A 27,893-nucleotide genomic window follows, 5' to 3' on the forward strand; every position below is an offset into this window, starting at 1 on the left:
GTGTGTGAAATTATATTAAATTTAGCACGTACATTAGCTCAAACAGTTTAGCTTACTAATTGCTTTTTGTTTTGTTGCCTCTATCTGAATTCACCAAAGGTGCTGTAAAATAAACACTCCGCACCTGTAGGGCGGCCATATACACTCATTAATAGTCACCTGTCCATCAGCTGCAGATGTGGATCGTAATTTGTAACAACACTTGTCATTGCACAGTATCTCAAAGAACTTGAGGGTGCCTGGTGGCAGTGGTGGGTGGGATACATTGTAAATAATTTAACATGAATGGTTACTGTATTTAAAATAATGGTTTTAATAAAAGTAGGTTGTGACACTGAGAAGCAGATTGTGCCGTGACCGTGAAACTGGACAACTAAGCTGCTATCTTTTGTGAGACGCTTGTCGTAACTGTGCTGTTAAACATTGAGCAAAGTGCAGTGTTTGGAAGTGAGAGCAAAAAAGGGTTGTAGGTCATTAAAGTGTAATATCATTCACCAATTTAAGATCTGCCACAATAGTGTGTTGGACTTGATGCTGGTATTTAGACAGTGTAAAAGTGTTTTTAGGAAGTGTCTGTCGCTTTATTACTAATGAGCTGTGTTTGTTGGGACAGTGTGTGTTTCTTCAAGAAGCGCCATTGTGTACTTGATCCACTTTTGACATATACTGTACACTGTAACTACATGTGCACTTGTCCAACATAATGTATGTCTCACATCACATACAACAAAGTAAAATTAAGGAGTGGGACAGAGGACACAACCATTGGCAACACTAGCATAGCTATGAGCTACATGCTAACATTACATTATAACATCATCCTAGGTTAGCAAGAAAACAACTACATGATCAAAATGTACAGCTCTCACGTATGTAACTGATGGATAGTTGGCTGAGCTCCGGAATGCATTTCAAGATGGGTAACAAAACCTGGGGAATTGTTTTCTTTTCCTTTATAAAAAGCTGGAACTGTAAAACAAACGAGTGTTTGAGTGCCTCTTCTCTCAAATGTGAATATTTTGTACTAATAAACAGGCTGCGTTGTTGTCAGAACATCAATCAAAAGTCACTTTTGCATAACAGGAGACCTTTAAATTAAGTCAGAAATAATAGGCACTTTTAAGGCTATCTGTAACCTTGCCCTGTCATATATTCCTGACCTGCTCTCTGCTCCATGTTGCCACACCGTCCCGTTCTCCAAGATCCTTGTCGTCATCTCACTGTCCCCTCATCTTTCATGTCAACTATGGACAAACATTTCAGCCGCTTGGCCCCTCATCTTAGGACTTACTATCCCCCGATCTTCGCAATATGGACTTATTTTCCCGCCTCAAATCAAGACTCAAACACTTATTTTGGACTGCTTGTTATTTTAGCGATTTTTTTAGTTTTTAGTTTCTTCTCTAATGTTTTTATTGGTCATTGTTTTGTACGGTGTCCCCGAGTGCCTAGAAAGGAGTTTTATGAATGAAATGATTATTTATTTTGTATGTGTCTGTCACAGCAGAAGAACAGGCCACTACAGTGTCCAGCAGAACCACAGCGGCCTTCCCGGGGACGGACATGGTGGACCGATCGAGCCAGCCTTGACTCTGCCCAATCCAAGTGTGGAGACGCAGCGTCCTCGATCCTCTGTCTGCTCAAACCCTGGCTCCAGTCCCAGACACAGCCCCAACGGCAAGCTCAGACACCGGCCAGCATGTCATCGCTGCAACTCTCAAGTACGCTATTATCCGTATTCTTATCAATGATTGATTCTTCCTTTTATTTGAATGATCATTATTAGTCATCCATCCATCCATTTTCCCTTATTTTTACTCTTCATTGTTATACCAAAACATTTGTTATGAACCTGTGAAACATCTGGCAGGACTCGCTGGATGAGCTGGAGATGGACGACTACTGGAAGGAAGTGGAGAACATCACTCGCTCTGCAGGGGGTGCTGCGGAAAAGGAGGAGGGCCAGAGTGTTGGGAGTGAAGGGGAGTCGCTAGAGGAGGAACAACAGAAACCCCCTGATGGTGGGACATGTCCTTGGATGGACTTGTTAGTGTACATCCGGGTCTTATTTTGGCACCTTTATTGTTTTGTGGAGAAAACACATACTTCCTGTTACACTTCCTGCACCTGCACAAAGATCGTCAGGAAGTGCTTCATGTTTTTTTCTTTTGTTAGAGGGGGAGCAGGAGGAGGCGTGGCTCACGGAGGCGGGACTTGCGCAGCTGTTCGATGACTCATTGGGGACTGACCAGGAACAGGTGTGAATCCTCCCTCTGTATATATCTATCACATACACTCAGTATTCAATATAACACATCTATTGGGGGTTGTCGGACAGGAAGAGGACAGCGCCGCATTCCTGTCCACGCTGACCAGAACTCAGGCGGCGGCTGTGGAGCGGCGCGTGGCCTCGCTACAGCAAACGCTGCGGCGGCGCAACCGGCAGCACCTCCCCGATGTCAGGGATATATTCAGGCAGCCTGAAAAGGTTGGGGTCGTACACGTTTCATCCAATACCATCAATGCAGTAATCTACAATATAAGAATAAGCATATTGTTCAATTTACACCAAATAATAGCAAACAAAACTGAGTAATATTACACTGTATACCAGACATGGGCAACTATTTTGACGCGGGTATATATATATATATATATATATATATATATATATATATATATATATATATATATATATATATATATATATATATATATATATATATATATATATATATATATATATATAAATTATACAGTATATATATATATATATATATATATATATATATATATATATATATATATATATCATCAACGGCGGTCACTCGTGGTCGAGTATGACTGTCCTCCTTCCTGGTCCTTGTGGGTCTTCAGGTGGGCGTGGAGGCCGATTCTGGACCCGATTATTCTGGGGCAATGTGGACAAGGGAATGTAGTGGTGGTGGGTTTGGGTTGGGCCTGTTTGGTGGATGCTCTCTCCTTTCTTAGTCTGCGCTTGTCTTGTGCAGCATGGCGGAGGTCATTATATTGCGCGGCACCCTCACGGACAAGGTTTCTCCACATCGTCCTGTCTGTTGCCTTGACTTCCCAAGACTTACGGCTCTGTACCGAGGATGTCGTTGTGGCTTGTGCAGCCCTTTGAGACATTTGTGATTTAGGGCTATATAAATAAACATTGATTGATTGATTAAGGTCTATGCGACACTTTGTCAGGTTTGCCTTGATGTTATCCTTAAATCTCTTCTTTTGACCTCCCGGGGCCCGTTTCCCTTCAACAAGCTGGGAATAAAGGACTTGTTTTGGGAGGTGAGAGTCAGGCTTGCGGACTACATGGCCAGTCCATCTGAGTTGGTTTTGGGCAATCGTGGCAGTGAAGGTGGGCAAACCAGCCTCCTCCAGGACGCTGGTATTGGTGCGTCGGTCCTCCCAGCTGATCCTGAGGATTTTTCTGAGACATCTATGATGGTAGGTCTCGAGTGCCTTTAAGTGCCTGCTGTAGGTGGTCCAGGCTTCTGACCCATACAGAAGACTGGGGAGCACGACTGCTTTGTAGACCAGGATTTTGGTATTTGCTTGGAGGTCACGGTTCTTGAAGACTCGCTTCCTCAGCCTTGAGAAGGCCCCACTGGCACAGCTGAGGCGGTGGTGAATTTCATCGTCAATGACAGCTTTAGATGACAGGAGGCTCCCGAGACATGGGAAGTGGTCCACATTTTCCAGTCGGATTTTGGCAATTAAGAGGTTTGGGGGCATGGCAGGCGCACTAATGTTTGGTGGTGATTGGTGGAGGATTTGGGTTTTCTTTATATTGATGGCAAGACCAAGCTGTTTGTATGCCTTCGCAAAAGCAGACAGAGTGCACTGTAGGTCCTCCTCTGAGAGGGCTACGAGGGCATTATCGCCTGCATACTGCAGCTCCATGATGGATATGGTGGTGGTTTGACCTTTAGCCCTGACACGGTTGATGTTGAGGAGTTGACCGTCAGTTCTGTACATTATTTCGACCCCCTGGGGCAGATGTATGTTTGTGAGATGGAGGATAGCAGCAACAAAGATGGAAAATAGTGTTGGAGCGATGACACATCCCTGTTTTACACCTGTGTCTACCCTAAAGGGTTCCGTTTCATCTCCACTGCCACTAAGCACTGTGGCTGACATGTTATCATGCAGTAGTCTCAGTACCCGGATGTATTTGTCTGGGCAGCCAATCTTGGACAGAACCAGCCAAAGGGCCTGACGGTTAACCCGAGTCGAAGGCTTTGGTGAGGTCTATGAAGGCCATGTATAGTGATTGGTTTCGTTCCCGGCATTTTTCTTGCAGTTGTCGTGCGATGAAAATCATGTCTGTGGTGCCTCTGCTTGGGCGAAATCCACTCTGAGACTCAGGAAGCACGCTTTCTGACAGGGGGGTGAGTCTGTTGGCCAAAACCCGAGCGAGGGCTTTCCCTATGGTGGACAGGAGAAAGATGCCACGGTAATTCCCACAGTCTGCCTTGTCTCCTTTCTTAAATATGGAGACAATTAGGACATCTCTGAGCTGTGCAGGGATTTCCTGTTCTTCCCATATTTTGAGAAGCAGGGCATGGATGTGCTTGGTAAGATCGGGTCCGCCTTTCTTCAGGACCTCTGCTGGAATGCCGTCGGGCCCAGCAGCCTTGTTGTTCCTCATCTTCCAAATGGCATCTTGCAGGTCATCCAAGGTAGGTGGTTCTCCCATGCTTTCATCTGTGGGTTGTTGTGGGAGTTGGTCAAGAGCCTTCATCTCAGGTATAGTGTCCCTGTTTAAGAGGTCCTCATAGTGTTCTTTTCACCTGTTTGAAATTGCGTCATTGTCCTTCAGCAGCAGCAGACCATCCTTTGAGCGAAGGGGGGTTAGGCAGCAGTGGCTGGGACCATACACCACTCTTGTGGCATCGAAGAAGCCTCTCGTGTCTCCAGAGTCAGCAAGCTGCTCGATCTCCAGAGCCTTCTTTGTCCACCACTGGTTCTTCAGTTTCCTAACCTGTGTTTGGACAGCTGCCTTCGCTTTGGCGTGGGCTACTCTTTTCACTTTGCAGTGGATGTCGTTTTGCCAAGTGATGAAAGCTTGCCGCTTGTTGTCAATTAGTTGCTGGATCTCAGTGTTGTTCTCATCAAACCAGTCTTGATGTCTCCGCTTTTTGAGACCAAGGATATTTTTACAGGATTTCATTATGGCAGTCGAAAGTGTGCTCCAGTGTGTTTCTGTATCCTCTGGGTACTGTTTGGGCAATGCTGCGCTAAAGGCCTCCTGCAGCTGTTGTTGGTAGGTGGTGTCACTCAACAGCTCGATGTTAATTCTTGGCCGGCACTGTCTTTTAATTTCGGTTCGGTACGTACCTCGGTTCAGAGGTCACGGTTTGGTTCATTTTCGGTACAGTAAGAAAAAAAAAAAAATTAATTTTTTGGTTATTTATTTACCAAATTTGTAAAAAATGGCTTTATCCTTTTAACATTGGGAACACTATAATAATCAACATTAAACTGCCTCAAGTTGTTGCTCAGATTAAATAGAATGACAAAACATTTCTTCTACATATAAAAAGTGCAACATTAAACCGTTTCAAGTCAACTCATCATGCTTAATTTATTACAGCATTTGGGAAGCCTGTAGTTGATTTATATTATGTAAATGTTATATTTTTATCAACATGTGAGAGACTCCACGCACACGCACACACACACACACACACACCGCAAAATGAGCTAACGCTATGCTAAAAGCTATTTAGCCTTCACCTCAAGCCAGGACTGCGAGCGAGCTGAGCTGCAGTTTAAGTTTCTAGAAGGTCAACGGGCTCATAGTGATGTTACTAGTAGTTGACTGGGAGGTGTTTATTATCATTTATTATTATTATTAGCCTTTATTTAACCAGGTAAAATCCCATTGAGATCAAAGATCTCTTTTCCAAGGGAGACCTGGCCAAGAGGGCAGCAGCAAGGTTACATTAAAAACAGTAAACAAATACATAAAACATCACATTTACGACATTAAAACTTGCTCACATAACACATGTGCATACAGACAAGGTAGACTGCAGTCCTTTCACAGAAGCTTTAAACTCATTCAACGTAACAAGGGTTTGAAGTTTAATATTCGATTGTAGGTTATTCCAAGCCTTCGCTGCTGAAAACCTAAATGCTTTCTTGCCCAGTTCAGTTCTTACTTTGGGGACGACAAATTGCAGAACATTCATTGAACGAAGATTGTGACTTCCTTGTTTCTTTGTTAAAAGACAAGACAGATAAGATGGAGTGATACCCAGAATGGTTTCGTAGATGAAAACATACCAATGATTGAGGCGTCGAGCACATAAAGATGGAAACCAAAGAAACCAAAGTCTTTGGGTTCCGGGGGGAGTATGGTTGCAAAGCTGAAACTTAAAGGAATTGACGGAAGGGCACCACCAGGAGTGGAGCCTGCGGCTTAATTTGACTCAACACGGGGAACCTTACCTGGCCCGGACACGGAAAGGATTGACAGATTGATGTTTGGGGAGAGTTAGCTGCCTGATGCTCACCTGCTAAACACCTATCTGCAAGTCTTGGGTAAATGGCACAACAATGGGCCTCAGGATCTTGTCATGGTATCTGTGCATTCAAAATGCCATCAATAAAATGCACTTGCGTTTGTTGTCCATAAAATATGCCTGCCCATTGCATAACTCCACCCCCACCATGGGCCACTCGATTCACAACATTGACATGAGCAAACCGCTTTCCCATACGACGCCACGCTTACTGTCTGCCATCAGTCCTGAACAGTGAAAACCGGGATTCATCCGTGAAGAGAACACATGCCAGACGCCAGCGATTGTGAGCATTTGCCCACTCAATTCGGTTATGACGACGAACTGCAGTCAGGTCGAGACCCCGATGAGGATGACAAGCATGCAGATGAGCTTCCTTTAGACGGTTTCTCACTTTGTCCAGAAATTATTTAGTTATGCAAACCTATTGTTGTAGCAGCTGTTAGGGTGGCTGGTTTCAGACGATCATGGAGGTGCACCTGCTGGATGTGGAGGTCCTGGGCTGGTGTTGTTACACGTAGTCTGCGGTTGTGAGGCCAGTTGGATGTACTGCCAAATTCTCTGAAACACATTTGGAGATGGCTTATGGTATAGACATTCCTGCAGTCAGCATGCCGACTGCACGCTCCTTTAAAACTTGCGACATCTGTGGCATTGTGCTGTGTGATGAGACTGCACATTTCAGGGTGGTATTTTATTGTGGACAGCCTAAGGCACACCTGTGCAATAATCATGCTGTCTAATCAGCATCTTAATATGCCACACCTGTGAGGTGGGACAGATTATCTTGGCAAAGAAGAAATGCTCATTTGCCAACACAGATTTAGGCAGATTTGTGAACAATATTTGAGAGGAATAGGTCTTTTGTGTATATAGTAAAATTTGTATATATCTTTTGAGTTCAACTAATGAAAAATTTGAGTAAAAACAAAAGTGTTGCATTTATATTTTTGTTTTTGTATTGGTGATGATTAATTCCACTGTTCTTATGTGTCTTGTCTAGTTACAGGATAAAGAGCCTCGAGAGGTCAAAGAAGGAAGTGAGAGCGCAGCAAACGACACCAACTCAGCCGGTAATGTCTCAGCTGATGCATTACTGACATTAGTCAGCTACATGAAACCATTCTGTGCATTCACACACACACATTACTTTACTGCAGAACCTTAAAGGGATGGTTTTAAGTGAATGGAAAATCCTCAACTCTCTTTTCCATCTCCTTGCTTAGTCTGTTAGTAAAACATGCCAAACTTAACTGCACTTTAGCTACATAAACAAACTTCTACTATTGCTTAAGCTGTAATAAATGTCCTGAAAATGTCCCCTATTTTATTTATTTTGCTCGTGTCTGCCAGAACCAGAGACAGTCATGAACGTTGACGTGGCATTTTCAGAGCAAGCACTCAGCTACAGGGACAACCAGCATCTTCTCACCACCAAAACAAGCCCCAACTCGCCAGATGACAAGTTACCGGTGAGACGCTGAACATTCACATAATCAGTACTGTCTTTTTATTAGCTCATAGTAAGTATTTTTATTTCATCAACTTTGTCTGTAGTTATTATTACCTCCTCTAAGGACACAACCTGAATTTAATCAGGACATGGCTAAAACTACTACAGGGTGTCCGTTGGGTCTTAAAATGTCTTAAATAAAAGTCTCATATCCAAGTTCCAACAATTTGAATTTAACCCCTTAAAATGTCTAAAATTATTCTAAAATCTCATAAAAGGTTATAAAAAATTATTTTGAAAGGGAATATGCGGTAGAAAATGGATGGATGGATGGGTCTTAAAAATCTATTAACATTACTTTTTTAAAAACATACATAAACTTCAGTCTTGCTATAATTGTTTCGATTTTTGAGGACGCTATAAGGTAACTACAAAACGGAACTAAAGTATGCTACCTGTGCTCCCCCGGTCGGAATTTATCGCACACCATCAGCAAGTCTGCTGTGCGTGCGCAGCGATGTGTTGTTACAACTTACCATCGCAGCAGAGAAAACTAAAAGAAAGCCCACAACAAAGCCGATTTACTTGCATAAGATGGGTAAGTGCAAGTTCAACGATGTGTTGCTCTAGAACGATCAATTGATCACTGGATGGAAACATATAAAGTGTTTAGGACCCGGATGTGGAGACATGGAGGAGGGAACATTTGTAAACATTTCTGTGAAAGTGAATGGAATGATAATGTAAAAGTCCAAAATCCGAAAAAAATGAAGTCAGTGTCAAAATTTGCTGAAACGCAACAAACACTTGCACAACGATACAAGGATCAACTTAACCCCACCAAAACAGTGTTATGTGGGTAAAGTGGTGCCAATTGCTGAAGGAGATCAATTTGAGATGTTTATTAGTGAAATCATACTAATACATTCAATAAGTACATGCAACATTTTCTGTGGTCGTAGTGTACTCACAACAGTATAACTATAAAAAACATAATTCTCATAAGTTATTTCTATTATTTATTTCAACATTTTCAGGTCAGCGTCTCATGCCTAATCTTTTCTCCAAGTTTATACAGCAACTGGCATTAAAAGCTATAATGCAGGGCTATTCAAGTACAAAAGCCCAAACCAGTGAAGTTCGCACATTGTGTAATTTGTAAATAAAAACAGAATACAATGATTTGCAAATCCTTTTCAACTTATATTCAATAATATTCTGCAAAGACAAGATATTTAAAGGCCTACTGAAACCCACTACTACCGACCACGCAGTCTGATAGTTTATATATCAACGATGAAATCTTAACATTGCAACACAGGGTTAACTTATAAAGTGCAATTTTAAATTTCCTGGCAAACTTCCGGCTGAAAACGTTTCGATAAGATGACGTTTGCACGTGACGTCAATCGTTGAAGCGGAAGTATTCGGAGCCCATTGAATCCAATACAAAAAGCTCTGTTTTCATCTCAAAATTCCACAGTATTCTGGACATCTGTGTTGGTGAATCTTTTGCAATTTGTTTAATGAACAATGGAGACTGCAAAGAAGAAAGTTGTAGGTGGGATCGGTGTATTAGCGGCGGACTACAGCAACACAACCAGGGGGACTTTGAGATGGATAGCAGACGCGCTAGCCGCGGACCTCACCTTGACTTCCTCCGTCTCCGGGCCGCCGACCGCATCGGTGATCGGGTGAAGTCCTTCGTCGTACCGTCGATCGCTGGAACGCAGGTGAGCACGGGTCGTGATGAGCAGATGAGAGCTGGCGTAGGTGCGGAGCTAATGTTTTTAGCATAGCTCTGTCGAGGTTCCGTAGCTAAGTTAGCTTCAATGCTTCAACAGCATTGCTAAGCTTCGCCAAGCTGGAAAGCATTAACCGTGTAGTTACATGTCCAGAGTTTGGTAGTATTGTTGATCTTCTGTCTATCCTTCCAGTCAGGGGCTTATTTGTTTTGTTTCTATCTGCATTTAAGCACGATGCTATCACGTTAGCTCAGTAGCTAAAGTGCTTCACCGATGTATTGTCATGGAGATAAAAGTCACTGTAATGTCCATTTCGCGTTCTCGACTCTCATTTTCAAGAGGATACAGTATCCGAGGTGGTTTAAAATACAAATCCGTGATCCACAATAGAAAAAGGAGAGAGTGTGGAATCCAATGAACCCTTGTACCTAAGTTATGGTCAGAGCGAAAAAAGATACGTCCTGCACTGCACTGTAATCCTTCACTCTAACGGTCCTCATCCACGAATCTTTCATCCTCGCTTTCTCGGTCCGAATCTCTCTCGCTGCATTGTAAACAATGGGGAAATGTGAGCAGCCCTTCCTCCTCTGACGTCACGCTACTTCCGGTATAGGCAAGGCTTTTTTTTTATCAGCGACCAAAAGTTGCGAACTTTATCGTCGTTGTTCTTTACTAAATCCTTTCAGCAAAAATATGGCAATATCGCGAAATGATCAAGTATTACACATAGAATGGATCTGCTATCCCCGTTTAAATAAAAAAAATTCATTTCAGTAGGCCTTTAATGTTCGAACTGAGAAACATAATATTTTTTTGCAAATAATCATTAACTTAGAATTTAATGGCAGCAACACATTGCAAAAAAATTTGGCACAGGGGCATTTTTACCACTGTGTTACATGGCCTTTCCTTTTAACAACACTCAGTAAACGTTTGGGAACTGAGACCAATTTTTCAAGCTTTTTAAGTGGAATTCTTTCCTATTCTTGCTTGATGTACAGCTTAAGTTGTTTAACAGTCGTATTTTACGCTTCATAATGCGCCATGCATTTTCAATGGGAGACAGGTCTGGACGACAGGCAGGCCAGTCTAGTACCCGCACTCTTTTACTATGAAGCCACGCGGTTATAACACTGTCGAGATGGCGTCATCAGTGGAGCGTTTTTTCCTGTAGGCGTACTGATGGGGGTCCACATGGACGTCGATCTCGTCATTGATGTGAGTCACGACCAGCCTCTCGAAGCACTTCATGACTACCGGGGTTAGTACAACAGGCTGATAGTCATTCAGGCATGTCACTGTGGAGCTCTTGGGGACGAGTGTAATCGGTAATTTGCAAGTAAACACTTATATTGCAAACTACAAAAATGGCTGTTTGCTAATATTTTTTTTTATTACACAGAAAAGCTTCTGGTGTATTTAGTTTACCCATTTTGTTTTCCAATGTGAAAGAGCAGTGAATGAATTCATATACTTAAATTTCATTCTGGCCCTCTGATTTTCCTTTACGTCCTTGTACCATTTTGTCCGTATGGATTTGAAATGGTCTAAAATTAGTTTCAATATGTTTTTTAAAAAGTTTTGAATTTGATTTGTTAAAATCTGCCAAGACCCTGTACTACAAAACTGATATTTTTCCTGTGGTTTAAATAGAGTAAGGGAAACAATGACATCTGGTGATGGTAGCTGGTATTGAGTGTTACTACTAAAAATTCCCTTTTTAGACCAAAGTATCGAGTTAAAAATATGATAAAATACATAAATTAGAAATATTTAGAAATAATAAATTAAATTATTTATTGGATTATCCAATGAATGCCCATCCATTTTCTACCGCTTGTCCCTCTCGGGGTCAAATAATTATAAATATATACACTAGATAACAATACGTATGTAATTTTCCCTTTGTAGAACTTTAGGCTACTCAGAGACAAAACCGGTCAGACCAGAATTGGACAACTGTCCCCGATGGATATGAAAAAGGTAGAAATCGATCAATAAAAAAAAGTTGTGATTCAGCAAAGTTACATGATAACATTAGTGCTGTTGTATTAAATGTCTAAATATCCCATCAGGTCCGAAGACTCGCTCTAGTGGAGATGACCGCTCTTTTTGACACAGGCAGTATCGACCTGAAGGCTCACAAGGCTGTCAAAATGAAGACCAAAGGTGTGGAGCTCCTGCAAAAATTATGATATCACATGCCATCCGGCTTAAAACATGAAAGAAAATTACCTTGCAATGTTTGTGTGTTGTACAGAAAGTGGCGTCTTTGGGGTTCCCCTCATCACTTTATTAGAACAGGACCAGAGGAGAGCCGCTGGGACCAAAGTGCCTTTCATCCTGCAAAGGGTGAGCATGGTTACCTCCATCAAGGCACTTGAATTTTAGAACACTTCTTGTCCTCCTCAGTTTATCAGCCACATCGAAGAGGCAGGATTAGACACAGAGGGCCTGCTGAGGATCCCTGGCGCTGCCACTCGAGTCAAAGTAGGGAAATGAATTTTTACAAGCTCGGACCATGAGTCTTTTTACTGTTGTTCATGCTCCACCACAAAAAATCCAGTCTCTCTGCCAGGAGCTGGAGTCTTGCTTTTACGAAGGGACGTTTTCGTGGCAACAGTTGAAGCAGCATGACGCAGCGAGCCTATTAAAGCTGTTCATCAGGGAGCTGCCTCATTCGTTGCTGACTGTCGAGTACCTCAACGCCTTCATCGCAGTCAACAGTATGTATAACCCCACACTAACACTGAACTTTTCTGCACCAAACTCATTTAATAATGCATTTTACACCTTCCAATGAACACACGGAACAGAGAACCATCCTCCAACTCTTCCCACAAAGTTGGAAGCATAATTTCATGAATTCATTAATTAGGGCGTGTATCCAACTTCCGTAAATGTTTTGACTATGACTGGGGCATTTATTTGTCAAAACAGCAAAGAAAGTGTGGCAATAATTAGAAGCAGGTGATAATTTGAGAGGATGCTGTTTCCTGAATGTGAAATCTCATCACAGTGGATCCCTGTATGTTTGCCATTTAGCATTCAAACCCTGCAAATTTGCTTACTTTTGGTTTAAAAAATATATATATTTTCTTCCCTCAGAAAAAAGGGATTTTTTTGCAGAAAACATAATCTCATTTTGTCCACAACCCAATAGTAAAGCATTCACTAGGGATATTTTTTTAATTTAAGAAAATATTTAATCTGGTTAACACTTGTCTTCTAAACTTGGTGACATTTACTTGTTTATAAATAATATATTATCTTCTTTTGTACAGATAATTAAAAATGTAATATTCCTAACTTGCATCATTTTGGATACCTGCAAATTACAAACTGCAGTATGTTAAAAGCATCACATCCCAGTTCCCTAATAGACCCCCAGCGATGATATTGGATGATATTATGTCACTTGACCCAACGAAAAAAGGAACGAAAATATTTAACCTTAACCATATTGCTACAATAATGAAAATTAAAATCCACTTTACCTTGTCGTCGGCGAATGTGCAGCTGACTGGAGCAGGGAGCAGGCAGTCACGAAAGGGGGAAGGGAGGTTGTGTGTGTGCTGAAGGACACGATGAGGAGGCGATCTTTTATTGGCTTGTGTCTAGGGGTGTAACAATTGATCGATATGTCAATACATCGTTTTATATTCTTAAATTTTAAGTATATCGAAATGTGCTCTGCTTATTTGCCTACCAAGAGGTCTGTGTTTTAAAAGGGAATAGATCAATTTTAACGATACTAGAAAAAGGTAAATATTGTATTCAAGAACGGTAGACTTCATTTGAAGTTTAGCACTTTTAATAATAAAGATGTTAAACGTTAACTCTATTTTCACGTCTGCGGTGTCATCAAAACAAAATGGCATATATCTACGGTGATCCAAAAAGGTCATAACAAACGCAAACGCCGCAAGACAATAGTGTAATATCTGTGACGTGTGTGTCTTGTGTGCTTTTAAGAGATGGTGCTGTTGTGTGTGCGAGAGTGGCAGACCAGTGGACCGAGTCCCGCGTGAGTTTGGGTGTCTGTGTGCTGAGTGTCTAAACGTGAGTTGTGGCAAATAGCAGTTCTTTCACACTTGTTTATGTGTGTTTTAACTCTGAGTTTGTGACCGCTTGTTAAGAAAGCATCTGGGACAGAGTGTATCTCCGACTGTCTCTCCTTCTCCACTGCGAGGCATTTCAATATCAGAACTTTCAGGTACAGCACGATTGCAAAAGCCAAAATAAATACAAACACCACAACACAATGATAAAGCCGCAACACAACTTTAAACCACAGAAGACGCATCCGACACAACGGAAGTGACAGCAGTGCAAGTTACGGCAATGCACCAACTCCCGGAACACAAAAAGTAATTTAATGAGAAATACATAAAAAGAAGAGATGGATCAAAGAGGCTATGGAAATTAGGAAGCGAGAGCCAACACCAAAACAGGGATGAGTGGATATACATGCTTCCGCACACCTGGGACGCTGTCCTTCATAGGCAATGCCAGGGCAGAGAACAGATATTGTATGGAGGAACTTTATTTAGCATGTAGATCTACTGTTAAAATGTTGGTTACTGCACTTTTATTGAAAATTGCTTTAATGTTGAAAATGTGAGCATAAAATGTTTCCTCTTGTTAATTCAACCTTAAGTTTTGCTGGCACTTTGTTCAAATAAGATGTGAATGCATTGGCCATTATTTGTTGTTTGTTTCCATAATTTATACCTAATTCTCTTACAAGAAATAACAGGAATGTAGGAAACTTTAACTGCAGTATCCAATATTCCCTATTTATTTCACACTGCTTGATATTTTTTATAAAAATTTACTGAAACAATTTCAACTCACTGAATCGTTTCATATCGCATCATTCTAAAAAATATTGTAGCTGAATCGTATCGGCAACCAACCACAAATATCAAATCGAATTGTTACACCCCTACTTGTGTCCCACTAGTGCCTTCTCTTCCGCTGTGATATATGTCCAGTCTCATCACAATTAAAACTTACTGCGGAACGCTTCGCCTGCTTCATTAATTGCTCCATACTTGAGAGCGCCATTTATGTACTTTTTGCAAATAGTCTTTTTTTTTTTTTTTTACTCCACACCGATTGCCTACCTATTTTCTGTTCCGTTGTCTTTTTGGCACTCATATTAATTTACCCAGTGCTTCTCAGTTATTTTCTGTTACGGTGTGACAACAAATGGTATCATTTGTCTATAAAATTGTTATAAGTACACCTCTGCATAACATTCTATCCTTATGAACATAAAAAAAGAAAAACAGAAAAAATATAGATCAACTTACAATAAAAAATAACAGTTATTTAACTGTCTTTAACAGAAAAGATTATAAGTGCATCAATTTGCCTGAAATTAAAAAAAAAAGTACCCTTATTTTAACTTTAAACATCTTTTGACCGACTTGAACCATTTGATACTGAAAAATAAAATACAAATAAATCAATTAATGATGATACATTCAAATTAATCAGCTGAGCTGGAGATGAGTGAACTACAAGGATCTGGCGAGAGTCAGGTTAGGGAGTCAAAGTGAAGGACACAAAAAAGCAAACTGACAGGTAAAAAAGAGCAACATATACTGTAACAGTTGCTATTTTACAAGAGAACATTATGTTGTTGCTTGTAGTAAGTGCAGTTCAGTGGCATTGTGCGACATTTTACAGCACCCAAAATTCATGAACACTGAAGTTCTGTCAAGGATCAATACTGTACACAATACACTTGTGCCAGCTTGTTTGAAACATGTTGCAGGCATCAAATTCCAAATAAGCTAATATTTGCAATAAAATATCTTGTCTTTGCAGTGTATTCAATTGAATACACTGCAATTCTATCCCCTCCTGCTCCGGCCCGGCTGCACCAAATGATAATATAAATACATTTAATAAAGTCAAAATACAAGTAAGGCAACAAGAGAAGTATCCTACACTTCTCTTTTGTAAATTAAATCTGAACAGCCGATATGGGCATCTACATCTGCTATATGATTTGCCCGAGAAGCTGGGCAGGACATTATAAAAAAAAAAGAAAAAAAGAGAAAAGGATTTGCAAATCATTGTATTCTTTACAATTATTTACGATTTACACAATGGTATATATATATATATATATATATATATATATATATATATATATATATATATATATATATATATATATATATATATATATATATACACACACACACACACACTATATTGCCAAAAGTATTTGGCCACCTGCCTTGACTCACATATGAACTTGAAGTGCCATTCCATCCCTAACCCATAGGGTTCAAAATGATGTCGGTCCATCTTTTTCAGGTCAGGACTTTGTGCAGGCCAGTCAAGTTCATCCATCCACACCAGACTCTGTCATCCATGTCTTTATGCTTGCTTTGTGCACTGGTGCAGTCATGTTGAAAGAAGAAGGGGCCCACTCCAAACTTTTCCCACAAGTTTGGAAGCATGGAATTGTCCAAAATGTTTTGGTATCCTGGAGCATTCACAGTTCCTTTCACTGGAACTAAAGGGCCAAGCCCAACTCCTGAAAACCAACCCCACACCATTATTCCTCCTCCACCAAATTTCACACTCTGCACAATGCAGTCTGAAATGTACCGTTCTCCTGGCAACCTCCAAACCCAGACTCGTCCATCAGATTGCCAGATGGAAAAGTGTGATTCGTCACTCTAGAGAACACGTCTCCACTGCTCAAGAGTCCAGTGGAGATGTGATTTACACAACTGCATCCGACTCTTTGCATCGGACTTGGTGATGTATGGCTTAGATGCAGCTGCTCTGCCATGGAAACCCATTCCATGAAGCTCTCTGCGTACTGTACGTGGGCTAATTGGAAGGTCACATGAAGTTTGGAGCTCTGTAGCAACTGACTGAGCAGAAAGTCGGCGACCTTTTTGCATTATGCGCTGACCCCTCTCTGGGTCAGGGGCCTACCACTTCATGGCTGAGTTGCTGTTGTTCCCAAACTTTTCCATTTTCTTATAATAAAGCCGACAGTTGACTTTGGAATATTTTGGAGCGAGGACATTTCACAACTGGATTTGTTGCAAAGGTGGCATCCTATTACAGTTCCACACTAGAAATGACTGAGCTCCTGAGAGCGTCCCATTCTTTCACAATGTTTGTAGAAACAGTCTCCATGCCTAAGTGCTTGATTTTATACACCTGTGACCGGGCCAATTGATTAGGACACCTGATTCTGATCATTTGGATGGGTGACCAAATACTTTTGGCAATATAGTGTGTGTGTATATATATATATATATATATATATATATATATATATATATATATATATATATATATATATATATAGTTCTGCAAGTGCATTAAAACATTGCTATATATATATATATATATATATATATATATATATATATATATATATATATATATATATGTATATATCTATATGTATATATATATATATATATATATATATATACAGTATATATATGTATATATCTATATATATATATACACAGTATATATATGTATGTATGTATATATATAATGTATATATATATATATAGCATATGTGTATATATATATATAGCATATGTGTATACTGTGTATATATATATATATATATATATATATATATATATATATATATATATACTGTGTGTGTGTATATATATATATATAGAGCAATGTTTTAATGTGCATGCAGAACTAGATAAAGCTGTTGGATGCCGACCATATTTAAAAAAACAAAAAACAAAACTTGAGGTTGCCAAAAAACATTGGCATTAGCAGCTACGACTGTAATGCCAATGTTTTTTGACAGAGTTAGAGACCCTGGCGGTTATTTTCTTTTGTAGACCCTCACTATACATGACTGGTTAGTTGAAAAGATTTAATTGCAATCTTCTTGTTAATTTTTCTACATGAATAAACTTGTTTGTGTTTTCAGAGCTGCCCACAAAGAAGCAGCAGCTGCAGGCTCTTAACCTGCTTCTTCTTTTGTTGCCTGAGGCCAATCGGGATAGTTTAAAGGTAGCGGAATAAACAAATTATTTGATTTTGTCTGTTAAGTGCTCTATGTTTAATAGCAAGCTGTTTCCCTTGGCAGGCCCTAATGGAGTTCTTCCAGTGTGTGATTGACCACCAGGCCAACAACAAAATGACCCTCAATAACGTCTCGGTCGTCATGGCGCCCAACATCTTCATGTTCAAGGGCTGCCGTTCAAAGGTCACAGAGCAGCAGGAGTTCTCCATGGCGACAGGCACTGCCAACATCGTGCGGCTGCTCATTAGATACCAGAACCTGCTGTGGACTGTAAGGTTCTGAAGGGCCTTCAATGTGTTGTTGCATACCATGAGTCTTACGTGTGTATGTGCATGTGTGGTAGATCCCCAAGTTTATCCTGACACAGGTGCGACGGCAGAACATGGAGAGCCAGCGCAAGCAGAACAAAGAGCGAGCGATGAGGAAACTACTGAAAAAGATCGCCCCTGAGAAACCACCTGACAAATGTATACCCGAGGTAGGCAGGGCTACTGCTTAAAAGCGATCACATTTGATCAGTAGCATTAAAACAATCTGCCAGTCTTGGTATTGAAGGTATAATGCCGTGTGAACTGTTTGATATAATCATAGGACATAACATTAAATACAATCCAATACAACAAGATTTGTGTAAAAAATTCAAACATCTTTTATATGCCAATGAACCATATTCGCAACTTGAATTTCGGTCAAAATGTACACCTCAGTTTGTAAAGCCATGTAATTTTCCCCAGTCAATCAGCAAAGAAAGAGGTTATTACCAGATACACTGTAAATCAGATAATAAAAACAAATCAAAAGTAAAATACTAAAGAAAAAAATTCTGAATAAAAAGTTGTATATTATAAATATAATAGTCAAATAAAAATACACAAATATTGTATTCATTAAATTATTACAAATAAATTGTCCGATTATACCTATAACTAAAGGAAATGTATTGATGATCATGGTGATTCAAAACTTTATAGTAAAAATACTGCTGTATCGGTGATTTAATTATTTTCAAACGTTTTTCAGTAAAATAAATCACATTTTTATCAAGAGCCCTTTCATTTATAACACTTTCTTGTGTTTGAAAATATGTAATTGTGGTTCTATCGTCAAACCGTTTTCTGGCCGGACTTATTCACGTACCTTCACTTGACCTATGTCATCTCCCTGTCAGCAATGTTGTAATTTTTAGCGCCTCCATATTGAGTCTACTGTTCAATAATAGTTAGGACTATACGCTACTTTCTATTAGAAAAGAAAACACCGGTCGTGGTGGTGGCCTGGCTGTTATACACCAAAGGAAATTTGATTTGTCCCCCCTGCCCCTACCTGTGCACTCCTCATTTGAATGCCTTGCATTTAAATGCAAACCCCCTTTCCCCATGACAATACTCCTGATCTACCGACCCCCCAAACCAAACTCTGCTTTCATCCCAGAGATACATGACCTTCTCACCACACTCTGCACAACCTCAGCCAATATTGTAATACTTGGAGATATTAACATTCATGTCAACACCCCCTCCTGCCACTCTGCTGCTGAGTTCCTGCATCTTTTAGATTGCCTCAACCTGACACAACATGTTGATGTTCCAACACACACCAGGGGCCACACTCTCGACCTGGTCATTACCAACTCTGTCTCCATCAGCAACCTCTTGGTGTATGACCTGGGTGTGTCTGACCACAAGGCCATTTCAATGGAGCTGCCTTTCATGTCCCCCCTTGAAAATCCCAAACGCCAAATCAGTTTCAGGATAATAAAAAACATTTACCCGGACACCCTGGCCGTTGACCTTCAGCATCTCTCCTCTGTCTACTTCCCATCAGTCACTGAGTCAGTAGACTTCTACAACACTTCGCTGAGCAGCCTCCTAGACCTCCATGCCCCTGTCAAAATCCGAACAGTCACCTTCATGCGCTCAGCCCCCTGGTACACCGACGAGCTGCGGAAAATGAAGAGAGCGGGGCGTGTCCTTGAACGACGTTTCATGGACTCAGGACTCACTGTTCACAACAATAGCCTATCGAGAACACCAGAAGGCCTATTCAAAGTTCCTCAGTGATACACGGTCCCAGTTCTACTCCAATATCATCAAAAATAGCCCTGGAAACTCCAAGCAACTTTTCTCCACCATAAATCATCTCCTCAAACCCCAAACTCACCTACACTCGGACACCACACAGAAGCAATGCAACAATTTCCTCTTTCTTCAGGACTAAAGTAGAAAACATCCGCTCCTCTCTCTCCACCCCCCCTGCCCCCCCAGTCCCAACTGTCAACCCTCAGCCTGGGACCACTCAGCCTCTTTGCTGCTTCACAGACATCACGCAGAGAGAGGTTGAGGGCATCATGAAGATGAAACCCTCCACCTGTATCCTGGACCCCTTTCCCTCAGCCCTGGTAAAAACGCACACCCCTGCCATAAGTCCTTTGATCACCAAAATCATTAACCACTCCCTCCAGGCTGGTCAGGTCCCCACTGTCCTGAAAACTGCAGTCATCAAACCACTTCTCAAAAATCCCAGTCTATCCTGAAAACTGCAGTCATCAAACCACTTCTCAAAAAGCCCAGTCTAGACCCAGAAGTTCTGGCCAACTACCGACCGATCTCCAATCTTCCATTCCTCTCAAAGGTGCTGGAAAAGGTAGTTGCTGCCCAACTTCATGATCATCTTAAAACCAACAACATTAATGAAAAGTTCCAGTCTGGTTTCCGCTCTGGCCACAGCATGGAGACTGCTCTGGTCAGGGTCACCAGTGACCTGCTGATGACTGCTGATGCTGGCTCACCATCTCTTCTCATCCTCCTTGACCTCACTGCAGCATTCGACACTGTTGATCACCGCATCCTCCTACACCGCCTACACTCCACCATCGGACTCTCTGACACTGCCCTAGACTGGTTCACGTCCTACCTCACCAAAAGAACAGAGTTCGTCTCTCTGGGAGAGGCAAAGTCGGACACAGTCTCTGTCACCTGTGGTGTCCCTCAAGGATCAGTCCTCGGTCCCACCCTTTTCACACTCTACATGCTCCCCCTTGGCAGTGTCATCAGCCAGCACGGAATATCATTCCACTGCTATGCTGATGACACTCAACTTTACCTGAAAACAAACCCAACCCCCTCTGCAGCTCTGCCATCATCCACACTTACCAACTGCCTGGAGGAGATAAAGGCGTGGATGAAACACAATTTTCTGCAACTGAACAGCTCCAAAACTGAAGCCATTGTAGTCGGCACCCCACATCAGACTCAGTCCTACACCATCACCAGCATCACTTTCTCCGGCCATGACATTCACCTCTCATCCTCAGTTACTAATCTGGGTGTTAAAATGGACCCTCACCTGACCTTTGAGGCTCATATAATCCAATCCAATCCACTTTATTTATATAGCACATTTACACAACAAGAATGTTTCCAAAGTGCTGCACAGCCATGTTAAAAACAATATTAAAAACAATATTATGCTACACCAATGACTGAATAAAAACAAAGAATAAATGAATAGAAAACCAATACAGAGACTATATAAAAAAAAAAAATATGATTAAAAAACTATTTTAAAGGGTAAAACCAATTAAAACAGTAAAATAGACATCAAAATTTATTTAAAAAAACACAAGACAACAGAGGACAGAAGACCACACAACTCACGTAGTGTTAAAAGCCAAAGAATAAAAGTGGGTCTTAAGACGAGACTTAAAACACTCCACTGTGGAAGCAGTTTGAACATGGAGGGGCAGAGTGTTCCAGAGATTAGGGCCGACCACAGAGAAGGCCCTGTCTCCCCTGGTTTTAAGTCTCGTCCTGGGCACCACGAGCTGGAGCTGGCTCTCGGACCTCAAAGCGCGCGCAGGAGTGTAAATTTGGATGAGGTCCGAGATATACTGAGGTGCCAGTCCATGTAAAGCTTTAAAAACAAACAGCAAGGATTTAAAATCAATTCTAAAATGAACAGGGAGCCAGTGCAAACTCCGAAGAATTGGGGTTATATGCTGGCGTTTCCTGGCCCCTGTTAAAAGTCGTGCTGCCGCGTTCTGGACTAACTGCAACCTGGAGAGAGCTTTTTGGCTAATGCCAGCATAAAGTGAATTGCAGTAGTCCAGGCGACTTGAAATAAAAGCATGCACCACTTGTTCAAAAAGGTTAAAAGATAAAAATGGTTTTACCTTTGCTAAAAGACAAAGATGATAAAAACACGATTTTAAAACGCCATTGACTTGTTTGTCAAATTTAAAATCTACACAACAAGAATGTTTCCAAAGTGCTGCACAGCCATGTTAAAAACAATATTAAAAACAATATTAAAAACAATATTATGCTACACCAATGACTGAATAAAAACAAAGAATAAATGAATAGAAAACCAATACAGAGACTATATAAAAAAATAAATATGATTAAAAACTATTTTAAAGGGTAAAACCAATTAAAACAGTAAAATAGACAACAAAATTTATTAAAAAAAACACAAGACAACAGAGGACAGAAGACCACACAACTCACGTAGTGTTAAAAGCCAAAGAATAAAAGTGGGTCTTAAGACGAGACTTAAAACACTCCACTGTGGAAGCAGTTTGAACATGGAGGGGCAGAGTGTTCCAGAGATTAGGGCCGACCACAGAGAAGGCCCTGTCTCCCCTGGTTTTAAGTCTCGTCCTGGGCACCACGAGCTGGAGCTGGCTCTCGGACCTCAAAGCGCGCGCAGGAGTGTAAATTTGGATGAGGTCCGAGATATACTGAGGTGCCAGTCCATGTAAAGCTTTAAAAACAAACAGCAAGGATTTAAAATCAATTCTAAAATGAACAGGGAGCCAGTGCAAACTCCGAAGAATTGGGGTTGTATGCTGGCGTTTCCTGGCCTCTGTTAAAAGTCGTGCTGCCGCGTTCTGGACTAACTGCAACCTGGAGAGAGCTTTTTGGCTAATGCCAGCATAAAGTGAATTGCAGTAGTCCAGGCGACTTGAAATAAAAGCATGCACCACTTGTTCAAAAAGGTTAAAAGATAAAAATGGTTTTACCTTTGCTAAAAGACAAAGATGATAAAAACACGATTTTAAAACGCCATTGACTTGTTTGTCAAATTTAAAATCGCTGTCTATAGTGACGCCAAGGCTGGTGACTTTGGGACGCACATCATTTTGCAATGGTCCCAAGTCAGTGAGGGCCGGACCAAAAACTGAAATTTCCGTTTTTCCCTCATTCATTATTAAAAAATTCTGGGCTAACCAAGCCTTGACATCACATAGACAGTTGAGAAGGGGTGTCAGGGGGCCGTGGCCTTTTGAAATTGGCATATAAATTTGGCAGTCATCTGCATAAAAGTGATAAGACACTCCATGTTTCTTAAAAATCTCTCCAAGAGGGAGAATGTACAAGGAAAACAGGATGGGGCCTAGAATGGATCCCTGGGGGACACCACAGTAAAGCGGAGCCCCCAGCCTGACAGAGAAGGACCTCTCTGACAGGTAGGATCTGAACCACTCTAATGCAGTCCCCCTGACACCCACACAGTCTCTCAGGCGGTCTAAAAGAATTGTGTGGTCGACTGTATCAAAGGCAGCTGTAAGATCTAAAAGCACTAAAATGGCAGAGCTACCAGAATCAGACATTAAAAGCAAGTCATTAAAAACCTTTAAAAGTGCAGATTCAGTACTGTGCAAAGCCTTGTATCCAGACTGAAATGGATCTAAAGTGCTATTTTCATCTAAAAAAGGCTGCAGTTGCGCTAAAACACATTTCTCCAGAATTTTTGACACAAAAGGTAATTTGGAAATGGGCCGATAATTTGACAAACTTGTCGGATCTAGACCTGTTTTTTTAATCAAAGGCTCGACAACAGCTCTTTTACAAAAAGAGGGGACAGAGCCAGAAATCAAGCTGCTGTTGATGATGTATCTAACAGACAAGTCAATAGTGTCCCAGATTTCTTTAAAAAAGCGAGGGGGGACTGGGTCTGTGGGACAGGACGAGGGTTTCAGTTTGTGGACTATTCCTGTAAGCTCAGGCATGGACACAGGCTCAAACTGACTAAACACAGCTGAGCACTGAGTGGCCACATTAAAACTCAATGGAGAGCGAGAAAGATTTGCCCGAATAAAAGCAACCTTATCGTTAAAAAAGGAGAGACATTTTTCACAAGTTTCACTTGTCATCTCCAGTAAAATGGCCGGATTCGGATTAAGAACATAACTAATAGTATTAAAAAGAACATGTGGCTTGCTGATACTATTTAAAATTAAGTCTGACAGATATTTTGTTTTCTCAACTTTAACCACACTTTGATAGTTCTGACAGTTGTCTTTTAAAATTTGATAAAAAACCTCCAAGTGATCCCCTTTCCACTTGCGCTCCGCCCTTCGCCACTCACGCCGAGCTGTTCGTGTGGTTTCATTGAGCCAAGGCTCCTGTTTTGGCTTTGGACGTATAGCTCTGAGGGGCGCTATACTATCCAGAACCTCAGAACATATAGAAAGAAAAGAGCACATCAATTGTTCAGTGTCTGCAGAGTGTGATATACTCTGCATGGACACAGTGAATAAAGGGGATATAAAACAACTGTGCAAGACCTCCTTCTACCACCTCAGGAACATTGCGAAACTCCGCCCCTCACTCACTCTCTCTGATGCCGAGAGGCTCGTCCACGCCTTTGTCTCCTCCAGGCTCGACTACTGCAAAGCACTTCTTGTCGGGATCCCCAGCAAAAACATTCAGAAGCTGCAGTACATACAAAATAGTGCTACTAGGATCCTGATGAGAGTGCGGAAATATAACCACATCACACAAACTCTCAAATCCCTTCACTGGCTTCCTGTTCCACTCAGGATTGAATTCAGAATCTCATTACTAACTCACCAGTGCCTCCATGGAAATGCCCCCGTCTACCTTAAAGAACTGCTCTCCCCCAAATCCTCCACACGACACCTCCGCTCCAAACAGGCTAACCTCCTCCAACCTCCAAGGACAAAGCTACGGGAGATCGGGCTTTCTGCTCCGCTGCTCCCAGTCTGTGGAACGCTCTCCCTGACCACCTGAGGGCACCTCAGACTGTGGATGCTTTTAAAAAAGGCTTAAAAACCCATCTTTTTAAAAAAGCCTTTTTATAGATTTTTATAGAATAGCTGGTTCTAGCTATTGGGATGTTTCTAGTTTTATATATATAATTTTTTTTTTAAATGATCTTTTATTATTATTACTATTTTCTTTTTTTCTTTTCTTTTTTTTAACACTGTGGCACTTTGAGGTTGTTTGCTCAACGTAAAGTGCTTTTTACAAATAAAATCTATTATTATTATTATTATTACAACAGTGGCGGATGCATGTACAAGCCAGCCTATCCCACAACAAGAGGATAGAGAAAAAGAAGGAACTTATTGACCTCAGTGGCAGATTTGCGCAAAGCTCCCTGGATAAAATTTTACCATACATGGAGATATCCGTTGATGTCACATGTTGGACAAACATCACAAATGAGTCAAATTCCAAACGGCTCAGTTGGAGGAATACGAAGGCAAGATTGTTTTATAAATATATTTACCATGCCACCATGGTTTGATTTCAAATTTTTGGGACTTATGCAGATCCCAAATACACAAAAACAGGTACCAATCCGTAAGAAAAGTTGGTCTTTCATAATAGGTCCCCTTTAACTAGAATGTAAAAATGTATTTACATTTTGGGTGTGTTTTCTGTCTTTGAATGGTGAATTCCTCTGCACTTCAATGCTAAACTGCACTTAACTGGTTGAAGGAACTCACCGTTTGTCACTGTGTGTTTGTATGACAGCAGGAGAGCTCGGGCTTCATCCGCGTCCATGCGCCACAGTTCAGCAAAGTGTCCATGGCTGTTCAGCTCACTGAAGACTTGCAGGCGGCCGACATCCTTACGCGCTTTCTCAGCCAGGACAGGTGGCGTGTTGACCTTCAACTTTAACTTAACTTCATACAAGATCTCATTTGCATCTGTCACCATCTCTGTTCTGTGTTGACATAGTTCTGTGGCGGTGAAGCAAGAGGAGCTTTGTCTGTACGAGATTGGCGGAAACATCAGTAAGTCCGGCTGCCACTGCAAAGAGCAATTAGTGGTTAAATGATTCTGCTAGTTTAAATAACAAAACTCAAACGTGTTGCTTCCCCTGAGCAGAAGAGCGATGCCTGGATGGAGAAACTTACATGAAAGACCTCTTCCAACTCAACCCTGCAGCGGAGTGGGTTATTAAATCAGCACAGTGACGACCACTCACACCAAAATATGCAGATTCCAGAACAAGACGTCCTCTAATTGCTAATTTACTTTTAATGCCTTTAAACTATTTGAACCGTTTTTTTTTGTTTTTTTAAACAAAATATTATTAAAAGGGAGGGTCACTCTTTTCTAAATCTTAGCCCTTAACACTTGAGCCACCCTATTTTGATTGTTAAAACGTAAAATTATTACCACTAATCTTGTTTTTTGTGGACATGAATGGTACGCACACACCTTTTGGAGGTTGGGAGCAGTGACCTGCTGGCTGTGTTATACTCACAAGAATGCACCACTTCATCTCAGCAGTGAGCTTTAATCTTAAAAAACGGTCTCCATTAAAAGGAGCATGCAGTGAATATTTTGCAAATTGATCATAACACACTCCAGGAGGCAATCCAACAACAATTTATGTTCAATATAATGATCGAAATAAGCCTAATTGTATTAACTTGTTTACTGCGATTTATATTGTCTTTTATCTGCTTTTGAAACAACCACTTAACTGCCTGTGAATAAATATGTACTTATTCCAAAGTGTCTTGTGTTTTTTTGTGATTACATGCCAGTTGAATCATAATGTCATTTGTCAATAATTAGGTCTTGCACATAATTAATGTGGGTGTGAATGATTTACAGCTTTGGATAGAATAGATAGACAAATAGTTGCCTAATGTAAAACCCACACATATAAAGGGACTTTTTAAAAAGCTTTACAAAAAAAATGTTTTAACATCTTGAATGCTATTTTTTGGCAGCAAGGTAGAGCAGTGGAGTGGTTTGAGCCCGTGTCTCACAGCAGCTTCCCGGGTCAGGGATATTCAAGTGTGATATGTTCATGTTCTCCCCGTGACTGAGTGGGTTCTCCTGCCTTCTCCCACCGCCAGAGACATGCACCTGAGGATAGGCTGATTGGCAACACTAAATTAGCCCTAGTGCGTGAATGGGAACCTGAATGCTTGTCTTAATTGTGTTAACCGTGCGACGAGATGGCAACTTGTCCAGGGTGTAAACTGCCTTCCGTCCGAGTGCGGCTGGGACAGCGGAAGGAACAAGCAGTAGAACATGGGTGGAATAATCGTCCCTAATGTGTAACACTATTTAGTACATTTTTCACCAGCGTGTTCGTGTGTGGTGGACCCACCCACCTGCTGGAAGTATAACTGTGTACGTACCCAATTGGCCAATAAATGACTATCTTCTCCTGATTGGCTACTGTCCCACATCCTGTGCAATGATTGGTCAAAATACAGGGACCGGAAGTGCCGCTCTAATGTAGTAAGAGCTTAGTAGGGGCTAAGTAGTATGTTGCTACACGTCAATGTGCATGCCCTTTAGCTGCACGTCGTTAAACGTGGACATTTAAAAAGCGCGACGAAGTAGCCGGTAACGTATTTACAATTGAGCCGTGACGCCAATGTACCGCTTCGTACGGCAAATGTAATAGCGTGTTTGCTAAACGTCACTCCTGCGAGCGTTAGATGCGTTAGCATCTTTTTTGACAGCTACAGCGGCCGGTTAACATTTAACCAATGTTACACATTGAGAAGAGCGTGTTAGTACCTTACCTAAATTGAATGTGCGGTAGTGATAGAGCCAGACGCAGCTACACCTAGTAGCTTGTGCTGTTAGCTAGCTGCCGAAATGGCAATAGCTTCTTTAAAAAGAGGTTTAAACTCCATGAGAGCGGTTTATTTCTGCGCCTTTCTGCTCATAGTCTTCGCCAATGCAGCAACATCTGGTGAGTGTATCATGTTAGACTTATCTGGGTTTGTTGGCGGTGGCTGATGTGATAAGCTAGCAGCTGGCATACAACGGTGTTTATCAAGGTTGAACTGTCAGATTTAAACTAAG

At 41.2% G+C, this 27,893-nt stretch overlaps 2 protein-coding genes across 8 annotated transcripts in view; both read left to right on the forward strand.

The window, feature by feature from the left end:
• Positions 1-26,567, forward strand: part of arhgap18 (Rho GTPase activating protein 18) — a 40,378-nt gene extending 13,811 nt beyond the window's left edge. For 3 of the 7 annotated variants that reach the window (XM_062045117.1, XM_062045111.1, XM_062045115.1), the window contains exons 2-18: positions 1,505-1,721; positions 1,871-2,021; positions 2,176-2,258; positions 2,339-2,488; positions 7,555-7,624; positions 7,905-8,023; positions 11,661-11,732; positions 11,825-11,918; positions 12,010-12,101; positions 12,162-12,239; positions 12,316-12,475; positions 17,701-17,783; positions 17,860-18,066; positions 18,140-18,274; positions 25,584-25,705; positions 25,791-25,846; positions 25,941-26,567. In XM_062045117.1, the coding sequence (XP_061901101.1) occupies positions 1,505-1,721; positions 1,871-2,021; positions 2,176-2,258; positions 2,339-2,488; positions 7,555-7,624; positions 7,905-8,023; positions 11,661-11,732; positions 11,825-11,918; positions 12,010-12,101; positions 12,162-12,239; positions 12,316-12,475; positions 17,701-17,783; positions 17,860-18,066; positions 18,140-18,274; positions 25,584-25,705; positions 25,791-25,846; positions 25,941-26,029 (1,978 nt within the window). In that variant the 3' untranslated portion in view covers positions 26,030-26,567. The remainder of the gene's footprint in view (positions 1-1,504; positions 1,722-1,870; positions 2,022-2,175; positions 2,259-2,338; positions 2,489-7,554; positions 7,625-7,904; positions 8,024-11,660; positions 11,733-11,824; positions 11,919-12,009; positions 12,102-12,161; positions 12,240-12,315; positions 12,476-17,700; positions 17,784-17,859; positions 18,067-18,139; positions 18,275-25,583; positions 25,706-25,790; positions 25,847-25,940) is intronic. The other 4 variants (XM_062045118.1, XM_062045112.1, XM_062045116.1 and 1 more) reach the window with 2 other exon arrangements.
• Positions 26,568-27,272: 705 nt separating this feature from the next.
• sel1l (SEL1L adaptor subunit of SYVN1 ubiquitin ligase) overlaps positions 27,273-27,893 on the forward strand; it is a 28,011-nt gene continuing 27,390 nt past the window's right edge. Inside the window, exon 1 of the mRNA XM_062045121.1 lies at positions 27,273-27,780. Within this exon, the coding sequence (XP_061901105.1) occupies positions 27,684-27,780 (97 nt within the window). The 5' untranslated portion in view covers positions 27,273-27,683. The remainder of the gene's footprint in view (positions 27,781-27,893) is intronic.

Source organism: Entelurus aequoreus, linkage group LG04 (assembly GCF_033978785.1).
Source record: "Entelurus aequoreus isolate RoL-2023_Sb linkage group LG04, RoL_Eaeq_v1.1, whole genome shotgun sequence".
Lineage (NCBI taxonomy): Eukaryota > Metazoa > Chordata > Actinopteri > Syngnathiformes > Syngnathidae > Entelurus > Entelurus aequoreus.